At 38.7% G+C, this 23,945-nt stretch overlaps 1 protein-coding gene across 6 annotated transcripts in view; it reads right to left on the reverse strand.

The window, feature by feature from the left end:
• The window catches only part of LOC136873661 (RNA-binding region-containing protein 3), a 134,921-nt gene that overhangs the window by 3,611 nt on the left and 107,365 nt on the right, over positions 1-23,945 (reverse strand). For all 6 annotated transcript variants that reach the window (XM_067146751.2, XM_067146750.2, XM_067146749.2 and 3 more), the window contains exons 4-5: positions 11,942-12,714; positions 11,701-11,854 (exon numbers count right to left, since the gene is read on the reverse strand). In XM_067146751.2, the coding sequence (XP_067002852.2) occupies positions 11,701-11,854; positions 11,942-12,714 (927 nt within the window). The remainder of the gene's footprint in view (positions 1-11,700; positions 11,855-11,941; positions 12,715-23,945) is intronic.

A 23,945-nucleotide genomic window follows, 5' to 3' on the forward strand; every position in this document is an offset into this window, starting at 1 on the left:
TTATTTGTGTTTTTTCATGATGTTTGCTCAAGTTCAATGTTCGCTGCCTGTTATCTGAGAAGGCATTTTGTCCGTCGTGTGGAATCTGTGTTTTGCTGTTCGTAATCTGTAATTGCCTGAACTGTTGGGGGAAATGGTAAGTCACTGTCTATAAATTCTATTTCAGTTTCCTTGTCAATTTTCATTAGGTTTTGTTCATGGCAAGCCACGTGTCAAGTTATATTATCGCACTGCATGGGCGTGTGTCTTGTTTGTATTCTGAAAGTCTTCAGTGATAAAATTCAATGTGGGTGTTCATTAACATAGAGTTTTCTATTGTAACGCCTGCACTGATTTGAACTACTAGTACGTCGTTAATTATGCTAAGTGCTGTACTTCTCGTCTGACTTCACGTTTATCTTCGAACAGCTGATGTACTGGACGTGTCTATGGAAGACAGCCGAGTGCTTACCTACTTCGAGTCTGTGCACACATTCAAAATCTTTAAAAGTTACTTGTGCTGTATTCTTCTTGCAGATTATGTAGATGGTAATGTTGTTTATCGCGCTGGTCATCGTGTAAATGTGAATAAGTTTTAACATGGAGTCTCATGAGTTTTCTTTAAACATCTGTTTTTGTAAATTTTCAGCAAAACATTTTTAGATCTTATGAAGTGTGTTTTCTGTCTTGTAAATTTGGTGTTTAGGCAAATTATTTTCAAATTTCATATCTTGTTGTCTGCTGTGTTTCATTCGGTATTATTTTTTGTGTGTGATCTTATAAAATTCTTCGTTGTGTCGCGTTTTGGCTCAGTGTCAAAGCTAAATTTCTGGTCATGTGCTGTGTTGTGTTCGGTCTTCTACTGTACCTGGGTTCATTTCCGAGAAGGTATGAGACTAGTTGGAGTGGTGCCTCGCCAGTTACTAAATTCTCAATCAGATATGAGATTATGGAGTCTCTGGATCTGTGTGTAAATGTTTCTGAGCGTCCTTATGGTGTAATTGTCCATTTCCTTGTCACATATTACCCATGTATTCCTATACTTGTTAGGGAGGGTTCTATGAGGACTGCCATAGTCTCATAGGCTGACATGTGTTCACCATATTTATAAACCAGCTAACGCCGAGGCTGTAATGGCAAATTTATACCGGTTATGGATCTGCACTTATACTCACGAAATCTGGCGTGCATCTGATATGAGATTCTCCTGTAAACTTTGACCGGGTATTATGTGCCTAGATGGAGAATATTGTCTCTTGTTTATTGTAAATCATGTACTACGAAGATTTTCTTCATATGTATATTTCGGTATCATTATTCTGAGCTATTAATTTCAGTTAAATCTGTTGTTGTTTTGCAGGTTGTCAAGATTTCAGTTATTCTAAATTTGTCATTAAAAAGTTGTAGCGAAATTTTGCAGGTGTTACGATTTAGTAAAAGTTCTTCAATGAATTCTCATTTAATTATTCATTCTTAATTTCATTTTCACGGTTTGTATTTTCGTTCGTTTCTGGTTCCGTGTCTTCTAAATTCATTTACCCAGTTTGCTCGATTATGTGGTCCTGTGGGCTGAGTTAAATTTTCAAAATTCTGTGATGAGCCTTGTCGTATCTGTCCATCAATATTTGTAAATTCTTGTGAATATTGGATGTAATTTGTGTTTGTTTTGGGTGCCTTGCAAAGGCATTTTGTGTGTTAACTGAGACTTAGAACTTAAGGTGCTGAGAGGCCATTCCTTTCCTGGGAGTACGGTACTTGTTCTAATATAGTCTCATGGCCATGGAATCAAGTGTACTGAGGTCATGTATTGCCCTTTTCTTTTGCTGGTACGGCCTGATTTAAGTCATCGCACTGGTGTGTCTGTGTGTATTATGTTTTTGTATTGTGTGTTGGAGGGCAGATAGGATTGGTGATCTTGGTGTGTCATGCGGTAGTCTGATGATCCAGGTATGAAGGTGTTACTTGTGTTTTTTTATTTGGATTTTCTGTTTATTGGTATATATTGTGTGATTTTTAATTCTGTATTCTTAGCCTTAAATTTTTTAATTTGATTGGTGTGACATGTGATACGTAATGTGAGTTTTATCAGTGTTAAAATTTTAAAGTAATGTGTACATGGCGTGGTAAAGGGATAGTGACTTACTGCCTCTGTGGATCAGTGGTAAAGTGTCGGCCTCCAGATCCCAAGATAGCGGATTCAAACCTGGCAGAGGTAGTCGGATTTTTGAAGGCGGAAAAAGGTCCATTCGACACTCCATGTCATACAATGTCGGCATGTAAGAGATATCTGGTGACACATTTGGTGTTTACCCAACAAAATTCATTAAATCTCAGCCATAGACGCCCAAGAGAGTTTTGGTTTACTCGGTCTGCCATCTAGTGGGCCAAGAGTAAAACGGAACATCGAAATTGACGAGCAGACAGCCAGATGGCGTCAAATTGAAATGTTTGCACACGGTAACTGAGGCCATACGATTATTATTATTATTAATGACTTACTAACCTCATTTCTTAGAATGATGTGAGCAACGTTGCAAGCTAACATAATAGATGTAACTACCTCCCTGTTTTGAATTCCCTTGCAACACGAAATTTCTCCTCCTATTTATTTTCTTTTTTTAAATGTTGGGTAATTAAGGATACAATGATAAATTCATTTAAAGTAAAATTTTAAAGAGGATATTGATGGTACATTTATGTTCCCCAATGGTAAAGTTGTATATCTATTTAAAGTTAAAAACTTGATTTTGGTCCGTATTGAATCTAGATTTACACTATAAATCGAGGATAATTATGTCCACCTTTTCAATACAAATATAATGTGACATCATTAACACATCACAAAAAATTGGGACCAGTTTCTGCATTATTTGTATGCCATCATCAGCCATAGGAAACTTTGTGACAAGGCTTGAGTACAATATTAACATGACATACAACATAAATATACCGTATATAAAAATTGACCATATTCTTACATAACTATTAAAAATGTTGGTGTACTCCATAAAACTTAAGATTAAAATTGGTAGCATATTATATGCAACATATTATGACTTATTAGTTCTACACAATTTTTGACTAAAGTTAAAGCTTTTGTCAGGTTCTTTAAATATTACAAAATGCTGATTAAGCATCCAGTTAAAAAAATTTCAATCTTTGAAAATTTTTATAACTACTAGGTGTTTAAAGGCAATTGTGCATTTTGGTCAAAAATACCTCAAACTGACATGTATTAAAATGAGTTCACCTATTATCAAATTGGAAATAGTAACCTAATTGTACTAGGTGTAGAGATATGTTACAGTATAAGTCTTTGGTAACTCAATATCTTGCGTTAATGCAGTTTGGTTATTTAACAACAAATCGAGGAAAATGATAAGTTTGACTGATATTATTTTAGACTTTAAAACATTATTTGTCCATTATAGAGGTCCCTTGCAGTAAAGATTTTTAGTGGGCAAAACAGTTCTTTTTAGAATTGATTACAGGTTCACTCTGTTTTGGGGTTTGAATAGAATGAAATTCTTATTTCATTATATAATGTTGTTGAGCAATATTCATATACATAATGTTCCGTCTTTTATGCTAGTGTTCTTAAAATGTAGATCGACTTAATAGGAGTGGACTGGTGAACCGGAATTTTTTGGAGCACTACATTCAAGGTCTTTGGGGTTCTAGAAATATCTCAATCCAAGACGGACCTAGGAGAAAGATATATATACTACGTATTAGCATAAGAATAACAAAGTTTGAGAAGGCACTATTTCTATTTAAATAGAAACTCACCCCACGCACTACGTTATCGAGAATAAAGCCAGACAGGAACTGTCTACTGGAAAGGCAGATAACAGACTACGAGTACTAGAAGAGGGGTGGAGCATGTGATGTAGGAGAAGGGGGATCGCGGTAATGCAAGGTTATTGGTTGGGAGGGCGTGGATTACGGAGGGGATGGTAGATGAGCATATTGCGCACCATTTTCTGTACTGGTTGATTTATTGGTCTTTTTCGATTGTTGATCACTGAAATGAGCGTGTCAAACAATATCGTGGGTTTTTCGGATACCTCATTCAGATTATAATTAGGGTTAAAATACTGGTCCAATGATATGAAACATTGTTCGGTTATATCAAGTAAGGGCCCTTTTCCCAATATTTCTACGACGTCAATATCATGATTGATGTCATAAAAACTATGTTTATAGTCATTTATGTGTTGTCCTATAGCTGAAAATCTCCTATATTTAATGGCGTTAACGTGCTCATTATACCTAACCTTAAAGGATCTCCCTGTTTGTCCAATGTATGTACTATCGCAGCTGTTACAGTGAAATCTGTATACGCCCGATTTATCATATGGGTTTGATGCGTTGACTAGTTTAGCGTTATGAAATATGTCAAGATTTCTGTTGTTGGTTTTAAAAGAAATGTTGATATTTTTCTTGAATATTTTTGTAATTCTATATATGTTAGGATTATATGTGAATGTTGAGTAGACTCTATTTAAGTCTGATTTTGACATGGGAATACTAAAAGCCCGGTGTATCATACTATTATAGGTTGCCCGCTTTTGGCTGGGTGGGTGTATGGAGTCATTATGAATGGTTGTGGTGGTATGTGTTTGTTTTCTATAGATCCTGTATTTAAAGGAATGCGGGAGGCGAGTGATGGTTAAATCTAAGAAGTTAAGGACTCTGTTATCCTCAGATTCTATTGTAAACTTAATATCTGGATCAATATTATTAAGGTGTACCAGGGTGGTGGGTGCGTCTGAAATGTGCTGGTCCATAACTATAAACGTATCATCAACGAATCTGGCCCACAAGAGAATGTTATTAAATTTCTTATCATCTTCTATTCTAGTATGTTCAAGGAAATCCAGATATATATCAGCCAAAATGCCAGATGCTGGTGACCCCATGGCCAGTCCATCTTGTTTGTATATCACTTTGTCAAATGTGAAGTAATTGCTATTAACTAACAGTTTAAGAATGGTTATAAAATCTGCTATTTCTAATTGACTGAGCTTGCTGTGGGTACGTAGGTTTTTTTGAAATAATTGGCAGTACTTTTTCTGGTTTTATGTTTGCATACATGTTGATGATATCAAATGAATGCATAGTATAATGGGGTTGCATTTTAAAGTTGTCTAGTTTTTTAACTAATTCTAGAGTGTTAATCACGGATTTGTTTGCTTGAAAAGTATAGTGTTTTCTAAGAAATTGTTGTATAAATTGCGCTGTCTTGTAAAGAGGGCTCGGTCTAAAATTTACTATGGGACGTATCTGTATTCCTTCCTTATGGATTTTTGGTTGGACTTTGACCGTCGGGAGACCAGGGTTCATATTGATCAGTTTGTTTTCCTCGCTGTCAGTCAACAGGAAGGTTATGTTTTTTAGTATCTGTTTTAGCTGTTTTAGAAAAAGATCCAACTAAATCCATTCAAAAACAGCTAAAACAGATACTAAAAAACATAACCTTCCTGTTGACTGACAGCGAGAAAAACAAACTGATCAATATGAACCCTGGTCTCTTTACAAGACAGCGCAATTTATACAATTTCTTAGAAAACACTATACTTTTCAAGCAAACAAATCCATGATTAACACTCTAGAATTAGTTAAAAAACTAGGCAACTTTAAAATGCAACCCCATTATACTATGCATTCATTTGATATCTTTTTTTGCTAGTAGCTTTACGTCGCACCGACACAGACAGGTCTTATGGCGACGATGGGATAGGAAAGGCCTAGGAGTTGGAAGGAAGCGGCCGTGGCCTTAATTAAGGTACAGCCCCAGCATTTGCCTGGTGTGAAAATGGGAAACCACGGAAAACCATATTCAGGGCTGCCGATAGTGGGATTCGAACCTACTATCTCCCGGATGCAAGCTCACAGCCGCGCGCCTCTACGCGCACGGCCCACTCGCCCGGTACATCATTTGATATCATCAACATGTATGCAAACATAAAACCAGAAAAAGTACTGCCAATTATTTCAAAAAACCTATGTACCCACAGCAAGCTCAGTCAATTAGAAATAGCAGATTTTATAACCATTCTTAAACTGTTAGTTAATAGCAATTACTTCACATTCGACAAAGTGATATACAAACAAGATGGACTGGCCATGGGGTCACCAGCATCTGGCATTTTGGCTGATATATATCTGGATTTCCTTGAACATACTAGAATAGAAGATGATAAGAAATTTAATAACATTCTCTTGTGGGCCAGATTCGTTGATGATACGTTTATAGTTATGGACCAGCATATTTCAGATGCACCCACCACCCTGGTACACCTTAATAATATTGATCCAGATATTAAGTTTACAATAGAATCCGAGGATAACAGAGTCCTTAACTTCTTAGATTTAACCATCACTCGCCTCCCGCATTCCTTTAAATACGGGATCTATAGAAAACAAACACATACCGCCACAACCATTCATAATGACTCCATACACCCACCCAGCCAAAAGCGGGCAACCTATAATAGTATGATACACCGGGCTTTTAGTATTCCCATGTCAAAATCAGACTTAAATAGAGTCTACTCAACATTCACATATAATCCTAACATATATAGAATTACAAAAATATTCAAGAAAAATATCAACATTTCTTTTAAAACCAACAACAGAAATCTTGACATATTTCATAACGCTAAACTAGTCAACGCATCAAACCCATATGATAAATCGGGCGTATACAGATTTCACTGTAACAGCTGCGATAGTACATACATTGGACAAACAGGGAGATCCTTTAAGGTTAGGTATAATGAGCACGTTAACGCCATTAAATATAGGAGATTTTCAGCTATAGGACAACACATAAATGACTATAAACATAGTTTTTATGACATCAATCATGATATTGACGTCGTAGAAATATTGGGAAAAGGGCCCTTACTTGATATAACCGAACAATGTTTCATATCATTGGACCAGTATTTTAACCCTAATTATAATCTGAATGAGGTATCCGAAAAACCCACGATATTGTTTGACACGCTCATTTCAGTGATCAACAATCGAAAAAGACCAATAAATCAACCAGTACAGAAAATGGTGCGCAATATGCTCATCTACCATCCCCTCCGTAATCCACGCCCTCCCGACCAATAACCTCGCATTACAGTGATCCCCCTTCTCCTACATCACATGCTCCGCCCCTCTTCTAGTACTCGTAGTCTGTTATCTGCCTTTCCAGTAGACAGTTCCTGTCTGGCTTTATTCTCGATAACGTAGTGCGTGGGGTGAGTTTCTATTTAAATAGAAATAGTGCCTTCTCAAACTTTGTTATTCTTATGCTAATACGTAGTATATATATCTTTCTCCTAGGTCCGTCTTGGATTGAGATATTTCTAGAACCCCAAAGACCTTGAATGTAATGCTCCAAGAAATTCCGGTTCACCAGTCCACTCCTATTAAGTCGATCTACATTTTAAGAACACTAGCATAAAAGACGGAACATTATGTATATGAATATTGCTCAACATTATATAATGAAATAAGAATTTCATTCTATTCAAACCCCAAAACAGAGTGAACCTGTAATCAATTCTAAAAGGAACTGTTTTGCCCACTAAAAATCTTTACTGCAAGGGACCTCTATAATGGACAAATAATGTTTTAAAGTCTAAAATAATATCAGTCAAACTTATCATTTTCCTCGATTTGTTGTTAAATAACCAAACTGCATTAACATTACAAGATATTAGAATCATTCCGTATTGACGGTTTTCACTTTACAATGGCGAAAAATGAAAGTATCCTCCTAATCAATACATCATATATTCCGTCATTAGACGGCTCAAGATGGCTCAAACGAGCCGAAACATGTCTGATCTTGTTTACTCCGTCTAATGACGGAATATATGATGTATTGATTAGGAGGATACTTTCATTTTTCGCCATTGTAAACTGCATTAACGCAAGATATTGAGTTACCAAAGACTTTTTTTTTTTTTTTTTTTTTTGCTAGGGGCTTTACGTCGCACCGACACAGATAGGTCTTATGGCGACGATGGGATAGGAAAGGCCTAGGAGTTGGAAGGAAGCGGCCGTGGCCTTAATTAAGGTACAGCCCCAGCATTTGCCTGGTGTGAAAATGGGAAACCACGGAAAACCATTTTCAGGGCTGCCGATAGTGGGATTCGAACCTACTATCTCCCGGATGCAAGCTCACAGCCGCGCGCCTCTACACGCACGGCCAACTCGCCCGGTTTACCAAAGACTTATACTGTAACATATCTCTACACCTAGTACAATTAGGTTACTATTTCCAATTTGATAATAGGTGAACTCATTTTAATACATGTCAGTTTGAGGTATTTTTGACCAAAATGCACAATTGCCTTTAAACACCTAGTAGTTATAAAATTTTTCAAAGATTGAAATTTTTTTTAACTGGAAGCTTAATCAGCATTTTGTAATATTTAAAGAACCTGACAAAAGCTTTAACTTTAGTCAAAAATTGTATAGAACTAATAAGTCATAATATGTTGCATATAATATGCTACCAATTTTAATCTTAAGTTTTATGGAGTACACCAAAATTTTTAATAGTTATGTAAGAATATGGTCAATTTTTATATATATTTATGTTGTATGTCATGTTAATATTGTACTCAAGCCTTGTCACAAAGTTTCCTATGGCTGATGATGGCATACAAATAATGCAGAAACTGGTCCCAATTTTTTGAAAGGTAATAAATTCGTGATGTGTTAATGACGTCACATTGTATTTGTATTGAAAAGGTGGACATAATTATCCTCAATTTATAGTGTAAAAGTTGTATATGTTAATGAAGGTCTAGTTTGGGTAATTTATTACCTGGACAATGTTTTCTCTTTGGGCGGACCTGTCATACCTGTAGTGCTTGAAAAGGTTGATTGTGAATTGTAATGTGTCGAGCTGTATCCTCAGTTAACACGTTTTTAAAATTTATTTTTCATGGTAAATTTCTTTATTTGAAATTTGGGTTATGTAACTTCTTGGTCTTACACTGTAATTTCTGGATGTGGAAAAACTCCTGTAGTTTTTTTTTTTTTTTTTACCCATCTATTATGTTGTCTGATATATATCAATACTGCTTGCTCCGGGATCTGGGTGCCCTAAGTCCCTGGTGTGGAAAGGGGTCTCTACACGAACTTCGTAGAGCCACCGGTTAGGTGACTAAGTTAGTCAGTGGATTATGAAAAACGTCCCTTGATCTCTGTTTTGGTCTCTTCAAGGTATTCTAGTCCGGCAGGGTGGCTGTGCCTCGAGTATTCCTCTGTCTGTTGCGTGTTGGTTTATGCTGCAGTGGCTGTGACGGCAACCTAACGTGCCTAGTTGAGGGGCACACTGTATCACTTGGGCGCTACTATCCGGCACCACAATCCAGTGGCCAAAGGTCCAGATGGTGGCAGTCTTGCTAGACTGCGCCTCGCTTCTCTGCCTACTGTGAAAATTAATGCAAGACCAACTTATTCCAAACCTTGCAAAGAAGGAGATAATGGATGGTTTCTTACAAGAAAATGAATGGGCTCTGGATTACTGACAGATTGAGTAGTAAATACTTTTCAGTGGACAGAGTTAAAACGTTGAAGCGACTTTGGAAAGTTGTAAACATATTTTCAGACGGCTGTATTTTGCTGATGAAGATCCCAACTTTCTATGTTATCACCTTTTTAATGTATATGTTGTGCTTATATGTAACCCTTGGAATACCTCAAGTTACTGAAGGAACCTGGAAGTTCAACTTGAAGTAATCATGCCTGTTAGTAAAGTGACTGTCAAACTGCCTGAAACTATCTGTGCACTGCATACTTGAAAATCTTCTGTGAATGCCATAACTATTTTTTTTTTACAACATATCAGTGATATTGTGTCTTAGTTTCTTTTGTGTGATCAAAACCCCCAGTCTCAAGTGTATCAATATAATTGTCACGTGCAGCGACTTTCTGGGGGAGGAAGATTGTGACAGGTTTTGTACGGAAAGAAAAGATAATTTTTTTAAAAAATTTAAAATAACAGCACTTCACATTGTAATCAAAGGGGTGACAACATAATGAACTGTTACAGTTCTCATCCAAGCACATTTTAACACTACAATGTGTTAATGTAACTCAGAATTAGTCATCAAAAATTAGAATGAGTAGTGTTTTAACATTATATGTTATTTTTAAAAAAGTCAAGGGTTGAAACTAGTACTGTAATGTAAAATGTTTTAAGTACCTTATGATAAATAACAGTATTGATTAGGTGGAAAGTCCAATCCCTATACTTGTGATCATTGGAATTATCAACATGGGACACAAAGATAATAGATTATGATTGCTATTTCTATTCGCTATGGCCTGGCTTTCTCCACATGTCCATTATCACCCAGATTCTGTAAATATCCTCTGCCTTAACCCTTTCAGGACTGGGTATATTCAAGACCAGCTGTTTAGCATGTGGTATACCAAACAGACCAAGGCGTTCGAGGCATATTTTTCACATCTCCTTTCAGAAATCTGTACCTTAATCTATAATAAACGTCTCTTCACGATTTTTTCTTTCAAAATCTTGAGAAAACAACTCCTTTTCTTAGGGGTGTAAATGGAGGCACTTTGAATAAAATTAATATTTTATATATACACTAAAAATTTTTTTAAATGTTGAAATGAAATATCTGTAGCTTCTAAACTAAGCAAAATTTACCTATTGCAAATGTAGTATTTAGATTCCATACTTCATTTTCTGTATTATCACAAAACTTTTTTGGAGTTCGGATTGAAATTAACAAAATATTAAAATATTTTTATTGTCAACTTGGTTGAAGTAAAAAAAAACAGCAGTAAGCACACATTGTTTGCCTACTCTTTGTAGATACAAAGCCAGAACCTATGAATAACACCGATACAATGTAACACACTGAAACTGACCCAGTAATGTTCTAAAATGTTACCACCTGTTTTCCACACTTAGAAAAGCTTATTTACAAATATGACTGGCAATGCACACACCATGGCATCCTTCTTGGCATTTGGTACACAGTTCTTCAGCTAGTAACGTAGTGCACTCTTCTCAGCTTTATCGTTTGTTTGTTTGATCATTTACGGTATCTACTTTCCAAGTGGATAATTATTTTGAGTGTTGTTTTCCATTTCGAGTGATACAGCCATCGCCTATGTAAATAATGAGTGTTTCTCATAAACGTAGGACAAGTTGCGAACTGTAGGCAGAACTCGACAAGAACTCTGACCATGACTTGTTAGACTTATCAGATTTCTGGAAAGGAAATATTGTAAATAAGGAAACAAACTAACGATAAAATTGAGAAGAGTGCACTATGTTACTTGCCGCCACACGTGGTTTATGTTGAAATGGCAACAGCAGACTGCACAGCTCAGCGATAAGGTTAGCGTTCTGCATTAGATGTGCTGCACTGTACTGGTGGTGTTTATTTCTCATACTCAATCACAGTTAAATCTAATAGTCCCAAAAGATCTTCAAGACACTAAATATAGCATCATATTATTCATGTGTTAAAATATTCCATTGACGAAATAATGCCAGCTGGTCTTTTTAGCCAGTGTCACCATCGATGATACATCGTCAGCTGGTCCTGTAAGGGTTAATAAACACGGTGTTTCACCAGTTAGATACCATTTAACATGTTTGTTTCAACTTCACAACGAAATTACTGTGTACCCCTCTAAGAACACACAACTAGCGATACTTACATGCTACCTTGCTCCTCGTAGCCGGGGATGAGATATCTTCGATAAATGTAGTGCAAGTCTCTTTCGTCGACATGCTTGGCTAAATTCTTTATGTACAAGCGACAAGATGGAATGCCAGGTTGGTAATGTTTAAACACAGGAAGATGTTTTTGATCTGAAACAAACATGAATTCATAGTAATTGTGACGTAAGGCTAGATTACAATGTAGCGAATAAATAAGAGCGAAGCAGTTCCAAGTACCTCGTGATGAAAGCCTGTTGCCCGCCAGTTCCTCAGCCGAGATGAAGCTTAACTCGGTCTCTTTGTCTTCGTCACTATTCTCCGTCACATTTTCACTTGTATCTTTGTGTTTGGGGAAGAGAAGTCCAAATCCGCCCGCGTTCTCCGCTGTGACTTCCTCCGTCGACACTGTGCTTGTTGTGGGAACAAGATGCAATTCTATTTTCCGTTGCACAGGTTCACATTCAACTTTTTCAAATACGTCTTCTGGTTTAGCTGCTGTCTTCGGATTGGTTGTAGTTGAAGAAACAGGCTTCACAAATTTTGGTCGCTTGACTTTCTTCTTACTCTGAGGCTGCGTTCGCTTTACCGGAATGACATCGGCCGCAGGCTTGCTACCCTCGTCGCTCTCAATCTCCGACTCTTCCGAGGACGAGGACGGCCGAGATTCTTTGGTCGGCGCTGCTTCCGGAGGTTTCTCGCTAGGTTTTGTGGAGACTAACTCGACATTGCCCACAGGAATATTGGGAGAGGGGAATACTACTTTTTCAAATGGTGATGGGAGATTCATTTTGTTCATAAGGTGCAGAACCTGTGTGTAGAACTTCGGTACTGATGCCAGCGCATGGGCTATGTTGGCGAGGATGGCGTGAGTTGGAGGAGGATACTGGTACCGCAGATGAGCCGGAGGTGGCTGGGTGAAGGACACCGAGCTGTTCCAGCTGTTCAGTTTGTGCAGGAATGATTCGTAATGCTTCTGAGAATTCTCCTTCCCATGCTCTGAGATATGCAGCCTGAAACACAGCAACAATGATACATTGCAGGAACCCTAAACAAAACAAAGAGATGTGTATTTAACAAGCTTCAGGCTTCTGGAAAGCCTTCTCTAACATTATAGCATCACTAGCTGATGTACCCGTGCTTCTACATTGTATACAGAATTGTAGGTTAGGTAGTGTATGCTTGGGTAAGGTTGTATGAAATTGCACAGCTCTTAATGTTGTAACTGTTCGCTCTCCTCATCAAGACACTTGGGGAGATGAAAGTTATTACCTTGGGACACATGAATATCAAATAAACTATATGTGGCTTGCCTGCAAATTGCCACGCAAATAGAAACAATTAACATTCCATGGTTTCGCATTTCTCTATGTAATGTTTGGGCACCAGGGTTACAGTTTTAAACAAAACTGTAAACCAAAATTTATATTTACTAGCATAGAGACTTATACTTAAATCACAGGGGTAGGATTTTAAATAACTAACCATTAAGTATCCCTTACGAAAGAAAATTAACGCAATATAAAATACAAATGAATTTATTATACAAAAAAAATGAGATGAACCGGAAAAGTTCCTTAAAGCGTGGAGAGATTTAGAATTTACTTTACTGAATTTACTAACTGCTTGCTTTATCTAATTGAAGCTCACCAATTGCAGCTTTTGTTGAAGTCATCGGGTTTCCGTGGTAACTCGTTCTCTTCTTCTCGATGTAGAATTGGCTCCATGGACATCCTTCCTTCCTTCTCTGATATGGTACGGGCTATCTGGACTAGCACTCCCTAATTGCCTAGCCTTTAAATTAGACACTGGCCCTATACTTGTAAAAACTGATCAGCGTTGATCGTAAGAGGAGAAAATTCAGAGATATGAATTTTTCCATATATGTAGAAATCTCAATCCATCTGAGCTATACTATTTATACGGTACAGACTTGTACCAAATTCTGTAGACTTGAACTAAACATAGTTCTTCGTCCAGAAGATTTACTGAATATAACACAAGCCGTAAGCTTGTTTTGTTTCATGTAGATCCGATACCATAACCACATCTAAGTACTGTATCGAAGCGATAACACATCGTACAAAAATAACTATGACGCGGAGCGAGCAAATACTGTCTCAAAAATCAATAACGTCGTTCACAGTAGATAGGTTGACAGTACTATACTGCCGATTTAACAGTCCAAAGTTCCAGAGCTGGAATGAACAGGCCGGAGACAGCCATCAACACTCCTCTGCCGTATTCCGTTAAGTTTGCATACTGCTCATTCAAATCAGCGCGTCAGAGTAGGGATCGAATTGCTGGAATACTATGATGAACCAGTGTGTCACATATCAGGCGTATTACAAAATTTATAAACCAGAGGAAAGGCATGCTAAAGAAGAAAGTTATCTAATTAAAAGGCTATTTCCTGCCAATATTCAGGCAGGCTGTTACATTTGATACGCACCAGTAATCCCATCTATCAGACAGGAGTGGCAGAATAAGAGACAAAGAACATAATGTAACTGTAATGTTACTGTTGATCAACTTTATGAGCTATCGACATTGTAGGCCTTCACATTTAGTTTTCTTCTGACTCTGAAATACCACTCTTACCATAGTCGGTACAGTTAAACTGGAAATTGTATTCTCTATAACTTTTGTTATGAAGTACTTTTCAAGAAGACCAATAACATAAGTATTTAAAAATTAAATTTTAGGCACCTTCCCCTAAACTACCATTTCATCCAGGGCAAATGAAATTATTTATAGCCTAGACTGTATTTTCTTATTCTCTGACCCTACATACCGAATTTCATTCAATTCTGTTAACCCATTTTCTCATGGCTCGGCATTGATAAGGACTTAGGAACAAAAATACAAATTCATTAATACCTCTGTTATCATAGCCGGTACCATAAAAATGTATAAGGCATAAATGATTGGAAATTTAATTCTATAGAACTTTAGTTATGTAGTATTTATCAATAGGATAATAATAACATAAATATTTGAGAATTACATTTTAGGCCTTCCCCTAAACTGTCATTTCACTCAGTGTGAATAAAATTATTTATAGCCCAGATTGTAGTGGCTCATTCCTTGACTTTACATACCACTTTTCATTTAATTCTTTTCAGCCATTTTCTCATGATGTGCGAACATACATACAGACAGAAATGACGGAAAATTAAAAAGTACATTTCCTTGTTACTGTGGCTTCGTCCGATACAGAAATACCGTTCTTTTTAAATTCTGAGCCATGTACAGACAAAAATCTTTATTTTATATACAGGGTTATTCACCTAAGATGTTACACGGAAATAACTTCTAAACCATTAAAGATATCGGCATTCTCTTTTCATATTCGTAAATGGTACCCAGGAGCTTGTAAAATAATGTGATACATATTCTCATGGGTGATTAATAACCGAGATATTGATACTAACTCCATATTCTTAAACAGAATGGCTCTGGCCTAAAAGTTCAACTGCGTACAAGTTCAAGTATCTAAGTATTTTCAAAATCGGACAGTTACTTTTTGAGATATCAATAAGAACAGAATGCGATGTTTTGCATGCCGCATCAGACAGCGTGAAGTCGGGCAAGGACATATTGATGCGCAAGCAGGTTCTTGGGTGTGATTGCAGCCACAGAATGGATACCAGGAATATAAGCATATGTGATGGGTTTGCAAAGTGCATATGACAGGACAGGGAGGTGTGATGTTTTTAAAACGAAAAAGACTTTGACTTCAAAGGAACATAACTGGTTTGAGTGTACAGTACATACTACTGCATGAATTGAGAAATAAACATAATACAGGACACCGGAAAAGCTGCTCCTAGAAAAGAAAGTGAATAATGTCCGAATAACCTCCCTTCCCCATTGTGTGTTCGCCAGTCATACAATAATGTTCCACACCCCAGGGGTATGATACAAAACATCACATTACACCTACAACAGTTTACAGTACATGCTTAGTATCCGTTCTGTGGCTGGAATCAATGCCAGGAAACAGCTTTCGTGCCAATACGTCCTTGGCTGACCGTACGCTGTCTCAAAAAGTAACTGTCCGATTTTGAAAATACTTAGATATTTGAACTTGTATGCAGTTGAACTTTTAGGCCAGCTGCATACATTCCAGCCGTTCCATTTAAGAATATGGATTTAGTATCAATATCTCGGTTATTAATCACCACATGAGAATAAGTAGCACGTTATTTTCCAAGACCCTGGGTAACATTTATGAATACGAAAACAGAATGCCGATATCTTTAATGGTTTAGAAGTTGCTTCCGTGTAACATCTTGGGTGAATAACCCTGTATATAGACAAGACTCCACTAACCTCTTACCTTAAAAACCCAAAAATATTTGGGTAACCTAAGAGCAAATAAACTCAAAACTTTTTTTACATCTTGAATCCTCAACAAATTCCTGTTGCAGTGCAAAGGGGAGTCTGCTTAATAAATGAGCTCATGAAAATGCTGGGTTTGATATGATGCCAACATTTAGACAGAGTTCACCTTGACGAATACACTTCACAGTGTTGTAAACAGTCCTGCAGTGCGAGAGTAACTCTGCAATATACAGCAGACGAGGGAGGCAATCTGCAGCTGTGCCCTGTGTTCTCACAAGCTACATCTTACAGGTTTTTGAAACAAGATTTCTTTTGCAGACAAGTTTCATGCCTGTTTGGCTTGCTAGACCATTTACCAGATGCCTTGTATATGTTATGTAGCTCTGCTTTGCCCAGTTCACCCCAGACTGGGGCTTGTAAGGTTCCTCTCTACTTGTCTTGGTCGTTCTACCACTCCATTCCATGTTGCGTTTTCCCTCCAGCAGCAGTTTCAAACTCTGTTAGGTCATCCTTTCATTGCTCATTCGTTTGCTGTATTGTACCAAAATGCTGGAGACTACTGTAGTTGCTGTAAACATCTATATTGTATGTATTGTAAATTTGCTTTGCATCGTGCAGCAGAGGGCTGTGTCGCCTGTTCCAGCTCTACACCGATAGCTTCGCTCTCAAATGGTTGAACTCGCTCTCTCGCTCAAAATCTAATTTGATGCGATGGCCTCTGTTAATCGCAGACAGCTTATCTAGGCACCCGGCGATGGAACCTGAAGCTAGGAGCACCATTGTCAAGAGGGAGTTTCCACAAAAATTTGAGAGTGGTCTACCGCACCATATCGTTTTATGGTACATTTACTTTTTCTGATGTCTTCACATTCCTAGCGAACTCTAGTATCTATGAACTATTACTCTTTCCCATCATGTGTCGTTACCACTATGTAATCCTTCTCTATTCCGACAGATGGCGTCTTATACGATAGGATAGGTCAAAGCATTTCTTTTTGCTCTGTCTTGTTGGATTATCTTTCTGATGGATTTTTGTTTAGATATTTCGACTTGAGAAGATGGAAGGATCCGATTTTCAAGTCGCCTTTATGGCTTATAAAAGATATTTTAAGAAATTCAAGATGTCTTTGTACACATCTCAGCCTTTTCGGTATGCTGTTTGCTTATGTAGTCGAGGTATTTGTTTTTCTTCAATCTTCTTTTAGTTGGGTTAGAAAGGCTTCCCTCATTACGTGTTTTTCTGATTTATTCGTGTGTTAACCTTGATTTTCTTTTACTGATCCACTATGTTTATTTTGAGGATAGAAGGTAACACGGATTCATGTGTGTGTATGAGATTGTTTGCTGTGTATGACCGAGACTTTTTTTTTTTGCTAGGGGCTTTACGTCGTGCCGACACAGATAGGTCTTATGGCGACGATGGGATAGGAAAGGCCTAGGAGTTGGAAGGAAGCGGCCGTGGCCTTAATTAAGGTACAGCCCCAGCATTTGCCTGGTGTGAAAATGGGAAACCACGGAAAACCATTTTCAGGGCTGCCGACAGTGGGATTCGAACCTACTATCTCCCGGATGCAAACTCTCAGCCGCGCGCCTCTACGCACACGGCCAACTCGCCCGAGACCTTTTACTCATGTCGCTTCATTAACATTCCGCTTGAGCTCATGTCGTATTATTTTATCGCGTGTTCTGTATAATTCATGTCCATTTCATAAATCTGGTATGAATTCAAGCTAACTACACAATTTGCCTGCTTCTGTGTGTTTTGGTGTTTAAGACACTCCGTCTCTTTTGATGGACCACTTTCTGGTTCATACTGTCTGAGCTCGAGAGCGTTTTTTCACTTATTATGTGCTGTACGTCGACGCTCTTATATGTCCCTTTATTTGCGACAACCTAACCTCTTGGCCTCTGTGTGTGCATGGGTGGTTCTGACGTTTGATTCGTGATGCCTTTTGTGCTTGATTTACCTGTTTATTGTTCGTTTCACATCGCCATCATTGGCTTTCTTTACTTATTTTCTAGTTTAATATGTTTTATTCCTTGAGGGTTGCCTTTCCATGTTTTCTTGTTGTTTTGCATGAAACCATGGTAACCGCCCCTTTTTCTTTTTCTCTCCGATTGTATTTCAAGAGCTCGGTGCACCCTTCCCTCTTCTCCATTTATGCTCCTTTTACTTAATGTTATTGTATTCTCGGGGGATGTGATTTTTGTTGTTGGGAGTCTTGATGCCTTGACGCTGGAATCGAATGAGAATACGTTATGATGGAGGCTATTACTCTCTAATCTTATGACTGTCTGGACCTGACGTGCTTCAAAGGAATGTTTTGTACCGTCTAAATTCATATGCTTCAGCTAATTTATATAGATGCCGTATCTTTATGCTAAACTTTGCTTCACGTCCTTTACGAAGGTAAGCGTTTGTGAAGGTATTATTACCATTGAGTCCAGTGTATGTTAATCACGGGCCACATATTATTAATATTACCCATTTGATTTTTGGCCCCCTTGTTTTACTTATACTATTTTCTTTTGATTTTCTTTTCATAATAAATTTAAGTTCTTACTCTTATCACCAAGCGTTTGTGAAGGTATTATTACCATTGAGTCCAGTGTATGTTAATCACGGGCCACATATTATTAATATTACCCATTTGATTTTTGGCCCCCTTGTTTTACTTATACTATTTTCTTTTGATTTTCTTTTCATAATAAATTTAAGTTCTTACTCTTATCACCAAGCGTTTGTGAAGGTATTATTACCATTGAGTCTAGTGTATGTTAATCACGGGCCACATATTATTAATATTACCCATTTGATTTTTGGCCCCCTTGTTTTACTTATACTATTTTCTTCTGATTTTCTTTTCATAATAAATTTAAGTTCTTACTCTTATCACTGTTATGTTTTATTTTTCTTTGCGTCTCTTATATGTTTCTTTTATCTGTAAGAGGCCCAAGTCCAGTTCCTGGCAGTTTTCTTTTCGCTAGTTTTGACCAAATCCACTGCACTGGGTCTTCATCATATCCTTAGTGTCAGTTCAGTGGACCTAAGGAACCTGTCCTTATGACCATCAAGAAGGAACTTGATCTGGGAGTGATCAAACCATGGCAGGAACAAGACAAGCCCTGTAGGACCATAACGCAGTGGATTAGGAGACATAACGCCAATAGTCGACTTGTCCCGAGAGAATTCAAGATGTGCTACAAGAACTTCCAGGTTGACGGAGGACTCTTGATGTACAGGTAGCACCTCTCCGACACGCCATGGTGATCCCCAGACAGCACACGACGGACATCCAGGAGGCGAAGAGACATATCAGTCCATCGGACGAAGATTCTTCTGGGTCAACATGCAGAAAGACATCCTGGACTACGTGAAGGGGTGCTACATCTGTGCTTGCACCAAGGCGAGCAACCAGAAGACAGATTCCAGCCAACGAGGAAGACAGCCACAACACCCATGGGAGGTCATAGCCCTGGACGTGATGGGTCCTTACCCTAGAACACCATGGGGTAAACAGGACTCCTAGTAATCACTGACCTCTTGACAAAATGTGTTGAGGCCTTTCCGATACCTGAAGCCACGACGGGACGCATCATCAGCCTGCTACAAGATGAGGTGTCCAGCCACTACGGTTATCCATGGTGCATTCTGTCAGACAACGGGAGTCAGTTCACGTCGAGGAAGTGGCAGCAAATGATGACGGAATGGGGGTATGGAGCACTGGACCACCCCTATCTACAACCCAAGGGCAAATCCAATGGAACGATGGAACCAGGAGCTTAAATGGATGCTACGAGTCCACCTGATAGACAAACAACATCGACTGTGGGACCGTCAGATACCCCAGTCACTCTTTGCCCTGTGACGATGCATGAACCGTGTCACCAGCTACTCCCCAGCACAGCCCTTTCTTGGTTGACAGCTGTGCGACACTGGGTATTGGGAGATTCGTCGACCATCGACTTCGGGTCAAGATGATGCAGCTGTTTCCCTGGCAGAGTGGCAGCAGCAGCAGAACATCAAGGAGAAGCAAGCTTCGGCCGAGAAGAGATCCCTTACCCAGGTCAAGGCTCAAGATGTCGAAGAGATGCAGATCTTCCTACCAGGCCAACAAGTACTGTGACGTCACCACCCAGTCAGTAATAAGATTGGAGGGTTTTACACAGGTCTCACACCTAAGTGGGTCGGTCCCATCGAGGTGGATAAACAGCTGGGCCATGGTGTTTACTTACTGAAGACCAACCCTCCTGTCAAGGTCCACGTATGGAGTTGCGGCGAGTCACCCGACATACAGAATAAGCCTGGAGGAGAGGGTACTTAGGACACAGCACCATCTGGTCATCACGAGGAGAACGCAACGACTATCATCGAGGAAGAGGCTGGCAGCAAGGCAACCCCGACCCCAGACACGGCACATGCTGGTCAAGAGGAGGAGAGCACATCCAGCGAAATTGAGGAAGAAAGAAGATAACAACCTACGTCCAAGGCAATGTGGACGAATGTGACAAAGTGTGGAAATTGTTTCAAGTTTTAGGGGGGATACTGATGCAAGTGCGATAACAATATTCTCTCACCCATGTAGATATTGAGCTTGAATATTATTCTTATTATTTTTATGATCGTGATTATTATTATTATTATTATTATTATTATTATTATTATTATTATTATTATTATTATTATTATTATTATTTGTATGTATAGTTATGAAGAGTTACATCATGTTAGTATTTGTATTATTATTATGATACAATTGTGTTGTGTGTGAGGTTATGAAACGTGTTGTACATAGACAATGATATCAGTTCCGTTAATGTAAATCCCTGTAAATTAATTTATTCTTACCTGTATAATTTGTAATGCATAATTGTGAAACAAACTGTAACTTCCAGAATGTTAACAAGACACTAGAATAATTGAGAATATTCTAAACATAGTAATCTATCTATTGGACACACTGGAATATTCAAGAAGGTTTTTTTTTTTTTTTTGTAATGTAAGTTCTAGAAGTCTGGCCAGAAAGAGACAATCTTGACGGTGAAGTTAATTACTGCTGAGTTGTGTTATTGGAGTTCCGGTGTAACCACGTGTCTGACATGCTGAAATAGGCAGTCGGTGTTCCAAGTTTGTAAGCTCTATGTCCTGTGTTGGCAGTTGTTTTTAATAATGATGACTTTGTTTATATTACATGTTATAATTCTCATATTTTGGTCCGTATTGAAATGTACAATGAAGTCAAATAAATATTAAAGTTTATTTATTCCACCTATTCCATACATAAATAGAGATTTTAATTAAGAATTAAATCTTGAATAAAATTATAGGATGGTTCATGTTTGTGGGTTACTGTAGTCACGTCCTAGTTCGTGAACCATGGGCAACGGCTGAGTGGCCTATTTAGTGGTCCTGAGAGTCGGGATACCAGTTGCTATGGAATGGGAGTGGGCATCTCGGACATATTCTGAGTCGTGGCCCTCCTTGTGCTCAGGCGGCTAGGACTACACAATTCACCGGTGGTCCATAACCCGTTAGAGGAGAGATCCTCACTTGGACTCTGTGCAAGTAGGGCAGCATCCTGCTTCATGAATTTACCGAGCTCAGAACACTTTAAGCAAGCCTCGGACCTATGGGAGTAATGGAGTCTCACTCCCATTTGAGAGGCGAGGGACTCCTTGGAAACAACTTGGCGAACGAAATGGAATTCGATGGGGGGCTATCAATATTAATGGGGCTTATGGAAGAAAGAAGGTAGAACTTGCTGAGTCAGCAAAGAGGATGCATCTGGATGTGCTAGGAGTAAATGATATTCGGGTAAGGGGAGAAAAGGAGGAAGAGATAGGAGATTATAAAGTGTACTTGACGGGTGTTAGAAAGGGAAGGGCAGAGTCTGGGGTAGGGCTCTTTATCAGGAATACCATTGCACGCAACATAGTTTCTGTTAGGCACGTAAGTGAGCGAATGATGTGGGTAGATTTTTCAGTGGGAGGAATTAGGACAAGAATTGTGTCCGTGTATTCACCATGTGAGGGTGCAGATGAGGATGAAGTTGACAAGTTTTATGAAGCATTGACTGACATCGTGGTCAGGGTCAACAGCAAGGATAGAATAGTGCTAATGGGCGATTTCAATGCGAGAGTTGGGAATAGAACTGAAGGATACGAAAGGGTGATTGGTAAATGTGGGGAAGATATGGAAGCTAATGGGAATGGGAAGCGTTTGCTGGACTTCTGTGCTAGTATGGGTTTAGCTGTTACGAATACATTCTTCAAGCATAAGGCTATTCACCGCTACACATGGGAGGCTAGGGGTACCAGATCCATAATAGACTATATCTTAACAGACTTTGAATTCAGGAAATCTTTTAGGAATGTACGAGTTTTTCGGGGATTTTTCGATGATACAGACCATTATCTGATCTGTAGTGAACTAAGTATCTCTAGGCCTAGGGTAGAGAAAGTGAAATCTGTCTGCAAACGAATAAGGGTAGAAAATCTCCAGGACGAGGAAATTAGACAGAAGTACATGGATATGATTAGTGAGAAGTTTCGAACAGTAGACAGTTAGCAGGTTCAGGATATAGAAAGTGAATGGGTGGCATACAGGGATGCTGTAGTAGAAACAGCAAGGGAATGCCTAGGAACAAATGTGTGTAAAGATGGGAAAAGGCGAACATCTTGGTGGAATGATGAAGTGAGAGCAGCCTGTAAACGTAAAAAGAAGGCTTATCAGAAATGGCTCCAAACAAGGGCCGAGACAGACAGGGATTTGTACGTAGATGAAAGAAACAGAGTGAAACAAATAGTTGTTGAATCCAAAAAGAAGTCATGGGAAGATTTTGGTAATAACCTGGAAAGGCTAGGTCAAGCAGCAGGGAAACCTTTCTGGACAGTAATAAAGAATCTTAGGAAGGGAGGGAAAAAGGAAATGAACAGTGTTTTGAGTAATTCAGGTGAACTCATAACAGATCCCAGGGAATCACTGGAGAGGTGGAGGGAATATTTTGAACATCTTCTCAATGTAAAAGGAAATCATCCTGGTGGTGTAGTGAACAGCCAAGCTCATGGGGAGGAGGGAAATTATGTTGGTGAAATTATGCTTGAGGAAGTGGAAAGGATAGTAAATAAACTCCATTGTCATAAGGCAGCAGGAATAGATGAAATTAGACCTGAAATGGTGAAGTACAGTGGGAAGGCAGGGATGAAATGGCTTCATAGAGTAGTCAAATTAGCGTGGAGTGTTGGTAAGGTACCTTCAGATTGGACAAAAGCAGTAATTGCACCTATCTATAAGCAAGGGAACAGGAAGGATTGCAACAACTATCGAGGTATCTCATTGATTAGTGTACCAGGCAAAGTATTCACAGGCATCTTGGAAGGGAGGGTGCGATCAGTCGTTGAGAGGAAGTTGGATGAAAACCAGTGTGGTTTCAGACCACAGAGAGGCTGTCAGGATCAGATTTTCAGTATGCGCCAGGTAATTGAAAAATGCTACGAGAGGAATAGGCAGTTGTGTTTATGTTTCGTAGATGTAGAGAAAGCATATGACAGGGTACCGAGGGAAAAGATGTTCGCTATACTGGGGGACTATGGAATTAAAGGTAGATTATTAAAATCAATCAAAGGCATTTACGTTGACAATTGGGCTTCAGTGAGAATTGATGGTAGAATGAGTTCTTGGTTCAGGGTACTTACAGGAGTTAGACAAGGCTGTAATCTTTCACCTTTGCTGTTTGTAGTTTACATGGATCATATGCTGAAAGGTATAAAATGGCAGGGAGGGATTCAGTTAGGTGGAAATGTAGTAAGCAGCCTGGCCTATGCTGACGACTTGGTCTTAATGGCAGACTGTGCCGAAAGCCTGCAGTGTAACATCTTGGAACTTGAAAATAGGTGC

This window comes from Anabrus simplex, chromosome 5 (assembly GCF_040414725.1).
Source record: "Anabrus simplex isolate iqAnaSimp1 chromosome 5, ASM4041472v1, whole genome shotgun sequence".
Lineage (NCBI taxonomy): Eukaryota > Metazoa > Arthropoda > Insecta > Orthoptera > Tettigoniidae > Anabrus > Anabrus simplex.